This window comes from Xiphophorus couchianus, chromosome 5 (genome assembly GCF_001444195.1).
Source record: "Xiphophorus couchianus chromosome 5, X_couchianus-1.0, whole genome shotgun sequence".
NCBI classification, from domain to species: domain Eukaryota; kingdom Metazoa; phylum Chordata; class Actinopteri; order Cyprinodontiformes; family Poeciliidae; genus Xiphophorus; species Xiphophorus couchianus.
This window is the reverse complement of record NC_040232.1, coordinates 39,023,235-39,035,307: the sequence shown is the minus strand read 5'-3', so window position 1 is coordinate 39,035,307 and position 12,073 is coordinate 39,023,235. Positions and strand designations below refer to the sequence as shown.

General features: G+C 37.9%; 1 protein-coding gene across 2 annotated transcripts in view; it reads right to left on the bottom strand.

Moving 5' to 3' along the window:
• Positions 1 to 612: 612 nt before the first annotated feature.
• vav1 (vav guanine nucleotide exchange factor 1) overlaps positions 613 to 12,073 on the bottom strand; it is a 28,488-nt gene continuing 17,027 nt past the window's right edge. The window contains exons 12-29 of one of the 2 annotated variants that reach the window (XM_028019158.1): positions 11,777 to 11,872; positions 11,626 to 11,694; positions 11,469 to 11,555; positions 11,300 to 11,385; positions 11,086 to 11,221; positions 10,506 to 10,615; positions 9,899 to 10,000; positions 9,715 to 9,809; positions 9,602 to 9,627; positions 9,473 to 9,509; positions 8,570 to 8,706; positions 6,818 to 6,883; positions 6,597 to 6,628; positions 4,701 to 4,811; positions 2,566 to 2,653; positions 2,317 to 2,446; positions 901 to 1,049; positions 613 to 809 (exon numbers count right to left, since the gene is read on the bottom strand). In XM_028019158.1, coding sequence (XP_027874959.1) covers positions 756 to 809; positions 901 to 1,049; positions 2,317 to 2,446; positions 2,566 to 2,653; positions 4,701 to 4,811; positions 6,597 to 6,628; positions 6,818 to 6,883; positions 8,570 to 8,706; positions 9,473 to 9,509; positions 9,602 to 9,627; positions 9,715 to 9,809; positions 9,899 to 10,000; positions 10,506 to 10,615; positions 11,086 to 11,221; positions 11,300 to 11,385; positions 11,469 to 11,555; positions 11,626 to 11,694; positions 11,777 to 11,872 — 1,611 coding nt within the window. In that variant the 3' untranslated portion in view covers positions 613 to 755. Of the gene's footprint in view, positions 810 to 900; positions 1,050 to 1,715; positions 1,871 to 2,316; positions 2,447 to 2,565; positions 2,654 to 4,700; positions 4,812 to 6,596; positions 6,629 to 6,817; positions 6,884 to 8,569; positions 8,707 to 9,472; positions 9,510 to 9,601; positions 9,628 to 9,714; positions 9,810 to 9,898; positions 10,001 to 10,505; positions 10,616 to 11,085; positions 11,222 to 11,299; positions 11,386 to 11,468; positions 11,556 to 11,625; positions 11,695 to 11,776; positions 11,873 to 12,073 lie in introns of those variants that run through there. The other variant, XM_028019159.1, reaches the window with a different exon arrangement.

Sequence of the window (12,073 nt, the reverse complement as noted above, 5' to 3'; positions counted from 1 at the left end):
AAAGAAAACATGTTACAGCCTGTGAAAGACTTGAGACTGGGAGCCAGAGGTTCACCTTCCTGCACAAAAACCCTAACCAGACTACCAGAAAGTACATTAATGTCATATAAAATGGCCCAGTCAAAGTTAACACATAAATAAAATTGACCACTTGTGTTACAACTTGAGCATTGATGTTCCTAGAAACCTACTATCCAATCTGACTAAGCTTAAACTATTTTGCAAAGAAAAATGGGCAAAACTTTCAGTGTACAAATGGTTGCCACACTTTTCAGAGTTTTATTTTTAAAAAATGTTAAGACTTTTAGCATTCTCTCTGCCTCCTTCTTAATTATTTACTTTGTGCTGACATACTGTAATGATCCCATTGAAGCTTCTAAATGCAATAGCAACAATGTGGAAAAACTGCAAAGAAAATAAAACTTTTACAAGATCCCTAAAGACCCATTTTTGAAACTTTTAATTGATCTCAGATCAAATTCCTAAAGCTCCTATTACATATTTATATGTCCTATTACATATTTATTTATGTCTCAATAAATATTCAAGTGAAATTGTTTGCCAAGGTTTGCTCAAAATCTGTAATGAATTAATGAGACGGATGAGACCAACTGAATAAAAAGTTTTATTCACATCATTGGACACCCAGCAGCAGAATCACATTTCCTTTCACACACACAGCTTCACACTCATGCATTTGGCTTAATGCAGTCACTCACAAAAAACGTTTGACATTCAGAGCAGGTTGACACATCTTAGCAGTAATCAGAGTAATCCTCCTCCACATAGTTGGATGGAAACAACCCCACCTGGAAGTAGAAGCAGAAACAAGTAAGACAAGATGGTCTCTCAATATTTGAATGTTTTGTCGTCGTGTCGATGACGTCTTGCTAGTCTCACCCGGCCGTAGACCTCTCCCTTCCACCAGCCCGTTTGTCCCTTCTTGAGGATCTTGATGGTGTCCCCCTCTCGCAGGGACAGCTCAGTGCGGTCCCGGGCAGAGAAGTCGTATCTGGCCCTCGCCAAGCCGAAGCTCCTTATGCTGCCCCCTGTGAGACAGAGCCCACATTGCAGCATGAAGAGGCTTAAAATAAGATTAGCATTTTAAAACACCTGTGGGAGAGTCTCATGTCTGTTATGCTCTACATGAAGCTGCAGCCAGGACATCATTAGCCAAAACAGAAAGACGTCAAAAGAGTTGAATGGCATCAAAATCTCCATTTATTTTACTAATCCAATTGAAAATGGGAAACTCGTGTATAGATTAACTTTTCAGTATGATTGTTTTAATTAAGGAAATTCGGATATTACATAAGACCAATACAAACAATAGTTTTTTCTAATACAGACATTAATGGGCTACACAACCCATTAAAAAAATCTAAGATCTCATTAAAATGAAATCTGAATCCACTTGAAATAATAATAATAATAATAATAATAATAATAATAATAATAATAATAATAATAATAATAAAAAAACATTGAAAAAAATAAATACACAAGCTGTAATACATCAATTTTCGAAACGTACAACAAATGCTATAAAAATAAATATTTGCAGTTTTGTGTTTAAAATTGCAGATTTAATCCTGCTGACCTGAGAAAACAGACAAAAAACACATAAAGGTTTCAACTGATAAAATTATACTTTATATTAATTCATGAAGAAAACAAATTCCATTGACAAAAACACAGATATAACCTCCTATTTCTTTTTTATTTTTTATGTAGTCACTGGTATCAGCTTGCCAGATGTGCAACCTTAACATTCTGCCCGAGTTTTGTCTTTTTTGTCTCAGACATTGTCTTGTCCTTCACCCATTTGAGTAATGACTGCTGTTGTCCTGGAGACCGTCGCTGACATCCTCTGCAAGCATGAAAAAACACAAAATGCTGCTGCTAAAGAGCACGGCTGTTCATAAAGTGCTGTGTCCATTAAGGGCAAGTTGGTAGTCGAGTAAACAGCCTAATTAAGGATTTTATTAAGCATCATTGCTGACATTTTGAAGCATGATGACATTTCTGTATTTTTTATTAATCTCGGGTTATTTCAAATTTTCATACAAGCAAAATATGGAGTTTTCATAAGCTTTAACAATCCTAACAGAAACAGAAACACATGCATGAAACATATCACTTTGTGTGTAAAGGATCCATATAATGTATAAATGCACCTTTAATAAATACTGGAAATGGACTAAAATGTCTCATGTCACTTAATTCCTAGTCTAATTAGCATAACAGAGCAACCATAAATAGTCCCTCAGTATACCCGACTGACACTTTAAGGTTCTCACAGGAAGGCTTCTGTACCTGAGGTTGTGTGTGGTGTGTTGTTAGATGAGTTGCTTTGCTCTGGCTGTTTAAAAGGGATGCGCAGTGTCGTGTCCACATCCTTAAAGTACTCCTTCAGAGAATTCTTCTGGTAGAACTCAATCATTTCCTGATGAAGAGAGAAAAAAGAAAAGGGCTCATGAGAAAACATAGAGTTGTCCTAAAAAAGGGAAACTTTGTCAATCAGAAATCCCTGACATAAGAACGGCTGTCCTACTTCAAACTTACGATTAAACCTCTGAATGCCTTCTTGTCGTTGATGCGGTAGAGGCCCTCACTGGAGGTGATCTTGATGTGTCTGATGTCCATGTTGAACCTTGAGACGAATCATTACTTTGATTTTAAACAGACCCTCATTTTCACAAATAAAGCAAAGAAAAATACAAGACAGTTCTTTGGTTAAATTACTGACAGATTACCAGCAACAAGCAGAAAGTCCATTGTTTTAATTCACTCTGAATCCACTTCTGCAAACAAGAGCTGCCTTTTGTATGTCAATGATTTCCAGTCAGAACAAGAAGAAATCCTTTGTTTGAAAAGGTATATTTGATTGAGAAGAAGTGGCATGAAACAGTTTGCACATTACTTTGTTTTTCACCACGATTAGCAAGATGAAGCTAAAACAATCACTTGACGATAACCTGGAATAACACTTCAAGCAAAACAAAAATTACAATTTTTATATTTGTACCCTGCAATTTTGTAACCTCAACAAACTCTATTACATTTTATTAAAACAATATTAAGAAATAGACCAATACGATGAATGAGTAATTGTGGAAGGCATATAAAAGCGAACAAAACATCAACCATATTTTTAAAAAGTTTTGGACGAATAAAATCTGAAAAGTGTGGCATGAACTTCTTGCCAGCCTTCTGTTAGATTATAGCGATATATATATATATATATATAGGCTTCATCAGGTCATGATCTGCAGCTCTCGCTGGAGCGGTTCGCAGCCGAGTGTGAAGCGGCCGGGATGGGGATCAGTGCCTCCAAATCCGAGGCCATGGTCTTGAGCCGGAAAAGGGTAGAATGCCTTCTTCGGGTCGGGGGGGGGTCCTGCCCCAAGTGGAGGAGTTCAAGTATCTCGGGATCTTGTTCACGAATGGGGGAAGAAGGGAGCGGGAGATCGACAGGCAGATTGGCGCAGCGTCTGCCGTTAAGCGGGCGTTGTACCGGTCCGTCGTGGTGAAGAAAGAGCTGAGCCAAAAAGCGAAGCTCTCGATTTACCAGTCGATCTACGTTCCCACCCTCATCTATGGTCATGAGCTTTGGGTCATGACCGAAATAACGAGATCGCGGATACAAGCGTCCGAAATGGGTTTTCTCCGTAGGGTGGCTGGGCTCTCCCTTAGAGATAGGGTGAGAAGCTCAGTCATCCGGGAGGGACTCAGAGTAGAGCCGCTGCTCCTTCACATCGAGAGGAGCCAGTTGAGGCTCGGGCATCTGGTCAGGATGCCTCCTGGACGCCTCCCTGGTGAGGTGTTCCGGGCACGTCCCCCCTGGAGGAGGCCCCGGGGAAGACCCAGGACACGCTGGAGGGACTATGTCTCTCGGCTGGCCTGGGAACGCCTCGGGATACCCCCGGAAGAGCTGGAAGAAGTGGCCGGGGAGAGGGAAGTCTGGGCCTCCCTCCTGAAGCTGCTACCCCCACAACCCGACTCCGGATAAGCGGAAGAAGATGGATGGATGGAGATATATATATATACATCCAGAACATGCTGGATGGAGGGATTTCTTTCTTTCTTTCTTTCTTGTTTGGCTGAGGAACACTTAGGGTTTCCCCAGAATAAAAGAATTGTATGACTTGGGTGAAACATTTCGGGTATCCCTTTTCACAAGCTAATCAGAATAGTTTGCTGGAATTTTGGCCCATTCTTCCTGTCAGTTATGTTTGAAGGCCGCCTCGCTCACAGCTCTCAAATTTGTTAAATGGGTTAAGTGGTCCTGAGCCTGAAAAGCTTAGGTTGATATAGAGTCTTAGTTTTACTCCTCATATAGTCTTTTGCAGGTGAAAACCATCATATTTGGTCTCATCTGAACAGAACTGTGTTCCCTGCATGGCTTGTGGCTTCCTCTCATAATCACCTTTCTCACTTGCGTGAAGACCATCCTTGAGCTTTGCATTGTCTATCCCATTAAATTATCTAAAAATAAAATATCTATAAACGTATTAATTCAAGGGATATTAAAGAGGACATTATCATTAAATTAATTAAATGTGAGATCATTTTGAACAAGACAAACAAACCGAAAACCTTCATTTCCAAACCAAGCTTTGCTGACAAAGCACTCTTTGTTGCTATAACAAAACTAAGATTTCATCAGCAGAGAAACATAACTCCTAAAGGATTTTTACTTGATGCTGATTGCAAACTCTCCTCCATCCTTTTGCCTCACAAGGAACGTTCCATCAGAACGTGATATTAGCAGGTTCTTGGCAGCAGTGCGGTCCATGTTTCCAGCAAACCTTTAATCAATGTGAGATAACAAAAACATAAGCTGGGAAACAAAACCAGAGTACAGTTCATGAGTATATGACAGATAAGTGCTCTGAATAATAATAATAACAATAATAATAATAATAATAATAATAATAATAATAATAATAATAATAATAATAAATAGTTCAACTAAGAAAACATCAGAAAAACCAAAAAGCCAATTAAATTTAGTTACAGGAAAACAAAGTTCAATAGTAAAAAGTGTTAAGAGTCAAAAACTCTTCATAATTGTTTAAGGGAGAAGTTCTGGAGCTTGACATAACTTACTGCTCCATTTCTCCTCTTTTGCCTATAAAGTATCAGTCATTAGAGGAAGTCTTTAAATCAGTTTTAAAGCCACAGGAGGTCAGTGGAGAAATTTGCGGTTGAAGTAATGTGCCTCCATGTGTGTGGGCTTCCTTAAATTCCGTCAATCCTTTGCACATTTGCAGCATATGTCTTTGGGAGGCCAATTGCAGTTATCGAATGTGGATAAAACAAAAGAACATATTATTCACTTCTACTTTAGTTAGTATCATCAGCATAAAATCACATTTTGGGCCAAAATCACTGATTTGTCCCTGATTTATCATCGCACCACCCTGGTGAAAACCAGACCCTGGTACTTCACTTTGCTTCGTTCAGAGGGCCTGGGCTCCTCTGAACCTCTCCTTCCTGGAGGCGTGGCCTGTGTTTAAGTTTTAAATGTTGACCAGTCGCTAATGTTTGTGCCAGTTTGACATAAAGAAGCTCACCGGAAATTGCCTGTCCTGAAAACAACCATCTTCCACCACAAAGAGAGAGAACAGCCGATCTGAACGAAGCGGCTGTTAATGTTAATTCAATATTTGGAAGTGTGAGCAACACAGGCTGAACGGCTTCCTTCACTTCCTCCTCTGCCATCGCTAAAACTACAAGTAGGCCACAATTCTAAAACAGCGCAGAAAATTGGTCTGCTATTTTTTTTTTAAATACTCAATTTATTATCTAAGTTGTATTAACAGTTTCATTAAGCTTTTCATTTAAATTGATTTTGTTTGTACTGTTTATTTTACCGGTTTGACTAATTAGCTCTTATGACAGATGTTTAAAATAAATGTAGATTTTACAGACTACTATGGAAGAAGATTAGGGCCACTGAAAAAAAAGAATTCAGTCTTTAATCTCAGATTAAAGATTGATTTTAATCTCAGAATTCTTTTAATTTTTTCAGTGGCCCTAATCCTCTTCCGTACATACACATACTCTGCTAGGTGATGGTAAAATCTTTTTTAATGAAAAAAAAAAAAAAAAGTCAAGGAAATTGTAGTCCAGACGGGATTTCATTGTGTCTGCTTTAACAATACTGACCACTAGGTGGCAGCAGTAAAAGATTCTGGCTTCTTGCAAAGTGATGTTTGGGACTTTATCTGCTTCACATATTTTATCTTTTTTTTCCTAAAGTTTAATCACAATCTTGATCTTTTGTTGCAGCATTTTACTTCTAGTGAGACACCAGTTTCTGTACACTGGAGTTACATTTTGCACGGCAGAAATTGTGTTGAGCTGTATCGCCCCCATCAGTGTTGCACAAAATATCTCGCAAGCACAACTTTACAAACACCAGCATATTTTCCTCAGTATGCGCTTCTGTTTTATGGCTATCAATAGTGTTTCTTTCTCTGTGTCAGGATTGTGGTGTTTCCCAGTCAGGTCTGCTAAGGACTGAATTGCATACAGACTAGTTGTGGTTGGTGAGTCAGTCGCTTTGCTCAGTTCCTGTTCATACTCACCAGAGGAAGTCAGACAGGTCTGGGGTTGGCCTCTGGAAAAGAACCAGATCACACAGAGGTTATATGTAAGCCCATGGTCATGGGTGTAATAATTCCTCACTTCCTAATACTGCGAATGTTTGTTTTGTGCTACAAATGGTGGTAACTGGAAACTAGCTCAGAACACAACAAACTGAAGCTTGTGTTTTGTTAGGCCAGCTTGTGCTGACTGCTGTACTTACAGAGATGTAGGGCTGAACCCTCTGGCACGGGAACCATCCCACTTGACCAGCTGTCAGATTTCTTCCCTGAGAATCACAGTCACATGATCAGATTATAGCACATATACACTATTATACAGACATAAATCATTTAGCTACATGAAGACAAAAATTAGGTTTGAAGCAAGGTTTTTATAGTCAACTAACTATTGACATAAAAAATGAAATTGAGAAAATATGTCAACTGAAATTAATAACTGCAGTAATTAATGGGGAAAAAAACGATAATTATCAGGAACTATATTGCACGTTTGTAAAACTAATTAAAACTTATTGAAATGATCGATATTATTTTCTTCATTTTCCTGTTTATGAATTTATTTATTAGCTATTAGAACTGAAGTGAAATAGATTTTTTCTCCCCACACAAGCAGTTTTTGTCAGCTGTCGGCAGATTCCAGCTCTGGCAGCACTTACACTAAGTTGTGACAGCAAAAGTTGGAATAAAACATCAAAGTCAGTTGGTTGTTCAAGAATAACTGAATACATTTTTTAAAATGGTATCTTCTGTTGAGTATTCATTACCCAATCAACGTATACAGAATCATAATACAATACTTGAATTCTGGACCTAAAAATTAACCGAAGTATGACAAAACTAAAACTACTGCAATAACTAATAAAAACTAAACAACTGATTAAAACTAACTAGATCAGACAAACTGAAAGTCACAACAAACCATATTGAAAAACTCAAAAATATTATAACTTTGATTTGAAGTAGCAAGTGGTTACTTAGAGACAAAGTAAAAACAGAAAACTAACAAACCAACCATGAGAAGAGTCAGAGTTCAAAAAACACTTGTGTCCAGAAACTCTGCATATTGGTCCAAAATTCCTCCATTAATGCTGAACTGTTCTTACATTGTGTGTAGTGGAAAAATGTATGGTTTTAAATACCGCAAAGGAGTAAGGATAAGTTAGTAATAATAAACTACAGCCCCAAAGTCAAGGTGTCTTTATTAGTCTGCAATGGTCACAGTGCATAAACACACATCCATTTTTACACTAAATTGGTGTAGAAATGTAGCCTTATATTAAAATGATGCTTCTTTTAACGGTACCATGAGCTGTCAGTCATGTTCATGTTATAAGTTTTACCAAAGTTTCCACTCACACTGTTTTTCAATCTTCGTGTTTTCTTGTGTTTACCACCAATCTTGAGTAGAAGCCCTTCATTTCTTTTCTTTTTTTTCTTCTCATTCTCTGGCTATAATAACTCTTCATTTTAAAGCAGCCTTAGCTTTCCGGTAAATGTTGTGGAAGAATATCACAACGATGTTGCTGACTAGCTAATACTAAGTGAAGTAGGAAAGCTATGCTTTCAGAAAAAAGGCTTTTCTTCTGGAGCTGCTATAAAATTATGCTGACAAACCAATTTTAAGGAAAATATTTCAGCTTGTCTTTTTAACAAATTATGTGCGGAGTTTTATTTACCAGCAATATGACACAGAGCCGGGACATATAAATGGTTCTGCAGCTAAATGAAACGCCATTGCAATGTATTTATTTTTCAAGCCAACTTTCAAATGAATCTCACATCATGTAAAGACCGCAGACAGCAGCTGTGCAGTGAAGCCTTGATTTCAGGAAGGAAGTAAAAAACAGAAACTGAGATGAAAAAGAAAAAGGAACAGCAGCAACTCACACAAAGTCTGAAAACTGCACAAAAAAGTTGAGTGACCCCTGAATACTGAGCTCATCCAGTCTTACCTCCCACCAGGGCAGGTCAACGTCTGCGCGGGTCAGCTCGATAATGTCACCTCTAAAGAGCTGAAGGGGCTGGCCGAAGCCCACGGGGGGCGGCGGCAGACCATAATACTCCTGACACACTTCCATCTTTGGACATGCTGTAAATGAAGGAGAAACAGAGGCGATGATATAATGTTTGAAAGGACATTATATCGCAATCGCTTTCACGTCCAGAAGTGTAAAAAACTATTTACAGATCTGTCTTAGACCATAAGAATACTTTTTTTTACTTTTTTCACCAGACAATCTAGGAAAATCCCAAAAAACAGTTTCCAGTAAATGTTTTCAAATATTTTCATCTATAAAGGGCACGAAATGATCCAAATCTGCTGCATAATTGTAAATGATGGCTGGACATTATCCTTCAGCGTTTTCTGGAGCAGCATAGCAGAGCTTGACCATCACACTGTCTGACTGTCAGTATGATGTTCCTCCTCTAAAATGCTGCAGGTCTCGCTTTAAGGCAAGTGAGGCCTGCAGGGGTTTTCTGACCTCCTTATGACCTTTGAAGGTGCTTCCAGACACCAACTGCTCCAGGAAACGTTCTCTCCTGCTCCATGTTTTTTCTACTTGTGGATAATGTGAGCTTTAATTCACTAGAATCCAAAAGCCTTAAAAATAGTCTTACTCTAAGAAATATGGCTAATTACAACTAATTCATGATTGTCTACAACTTTGGAAAAGTGTGACATGAATCAATCAATCAATCAATCAAATTTTATTTGTATAGCACATTTCAGCAGCAAGGCATGAAAACCAAATACAAACAAAATCTGTAAGAATCTGACAGCATAAATGACCACAGAACAAAAATGCTGTGGCAGACAGATTATAAGGTAGTTTAGGTTTCTTGTGTAACCTCACCTGTGTTGGAACTCCCTGAGTTTTTGTGACTTTTATCCTGAGAGAACAAAATAAAGTGATAATTTATATAAGTACAAAATTTCATTTAAAGAGGAAATTTAATTCTGTTCATGTAAAACAGTTTTGTACCTGTCTCTTAATATTGCCAGAATGATCTGTAAATTCAACAGGACAGTTTATGTAAGAAGAAATATTTAACAAATCCAGAATGACCTTACAGCTATGAATGACTTCATACAGACCTGAGTTTCGTCCACATCCCGGCACTCTGCCTAAACACTCTTTATGTGCCGCCATTTTGCAACGAGTGCACTGGTAGCCCTGGAAGAATGTCCCTCTGGTGACAGCATGGACAGATTTCACCTCAGTTAACTTTTTTTTATTTTATTATTATCGTAAGAGTTGTGGGAGGTAGAAAAAAAATACCTTAACAGCATTGAACAGGCTTTGCAGGAGGTTGTTTCCTCAAAGCAGTGCATCTGGAAGTCGTGGTTGTTTGCAGTGGAGTTCTCAGGGCACATGTTTGACCTGCAGTTATATACAAAATATGAAGGCTTTGACCAAAGCTCCACACAGCTGGTTTTATTTGGTCGTGGTTGAATGAAAGCTAAGATAATGAATGTTTCTGCTCTAGTAGTGGGAATGCAAATGAGACAATAAACAAATTGAGAGATTCCCACACATTTCCTGTGAGATTCACTACTGCAAAGTATCAGGCAATTCAGGCAAGATTAGTCTGTGTGAGTTAAGTTCATATTGTTTGCATATAGATTTTTTTTCAGTTGAATTTGATCAAGTTTTAAAACTCTCCACACTCGCAGATCATGTCTTCTAACTTCAGACATGCAGCAGCTTCGATGTGAGCCAAGAGATTCTTACAGATTCTTATAAATTATTTTTTAACAACTCCTTGGGGAAACACCTGACCATTCAGCTGTGAAAAGACAAGCCACTCCTGTTCTTTGTTGTTGTTGTTTTTTTTCTGTTGTAGTTTGCAGCTGTATTTGTGTTTTTCCATTTTGCGGTAACTCACATTGCCATCTCAAACTGTTCCAGCCACTTTTTCTTCAGTTCTCTGGTTTTGAAGTAGAAATCGTAGCCACACCTCCCGAAGCAATCCAACAAGAGGAACAGATAGGACCACTGTTCACACACAAACACACACATTTCCTGCTTAGACAGCACAAATAATTGCTTTTCACATTTTTCAAACCCTCAAACATTGTTTTCTTGGGATCATATGGAATAGATCAACACAAAGCGCCAAATGTTTGCTTCAGCAATAAATATGTTCTCCAACAGAGAAAGTGCAATTGTTCTGAGATTAAATTTCACAAAGGAGAAACATATTTACTAACTAATTGTGAGACCATTGGTTTCACAGTTTAGTTAAAGGTATTCAATTTATTTATTTTTTTTGTAAATAAATAAATTTATTTATTTATTTATTAAATTATGCACCATTTATTTTCTTCTTGACAGTTATGTTGATTTATCAAGTAACATCCAATTAAAATTGATATGTGGTTATAATGTGCCATGTGTCAAAGGGTGTGAATACTTTAGCAAAGTAATAGAACATATAAGTGTTAATGTAGCAAAATGAGCCACACCTTCTTGTTGTCCTTCTCTCCTGTGGTTTCGTCTCGGATCTGGTAGTTATGCAGTTCAATGATATCCTTGAGCTCAAATGTTTCTCCACTCTTCTTTTTACAAACGACTACAGCTTTGTCAAAAAGGAACGCATACCTGATTCAAAGTAAAACAGTGTCAAACATAAGGCAACACTACAGACCTCATGATGACGATGACGATGGTAAAACAGACCTGTCCTGCTTGGACTTTTTCTCTGAGCTGCAGATCTTCAGCTCTCCATCAATCTTTGGCCGACCAAAAAGAGCCAAAGACTGAGTCTGAGGAGGAGAAAATTATCGACGTCACCCAAAGAACAATCAAAGAGAAAACAAACAAACACACACAAAAAAAATGACCTCACCAGGTTCTCTATGGACATCTGAAAACTGGTGATTTGTTTGATGACCTCGTTATCTCGTTTCACTTCATTCACACATTGAGCCAAGTCCTGATAATACACACAAAAAAGACTGAGTGGAAAGTCAAACGGTTCTAGTTATTAATGGTAACACACTTACTCTCATTGCATCGAGACCTGATCGCAGATTGTCCTTGTCTGCAGCATCAGTGGTGTGTTTCAACAATTCCTAACACAATCAAACAACATCACACTGCATGAAACCAGCCAGGAAACAAAGGGACATTCTTATCATTAGTGTCCACACAGACCTGTAACAGCAGGTGATATTTAAGAACCCTCTGCATAGGAACCATGAGTAAATCTCTGAGGGAAAAACGGCCACTGTTTGCTCTCTTTGAACATTCCTGAGGAAGAAAACAAGAAGTTAATATAATGTAGATGCTAAATGTGGATATTAAAATGGTCTGATGAGCTATGAAGCTGTTTCACATGGTCATGTAACTCCTTATATCATGTTTACTTTGTGTGGAAATGTTCGTGTGAACATTTTGAAGTTTTTTTTAAAATTATTTAAGTCCCATTTTTAGTCCTTTTACGATTTTGTT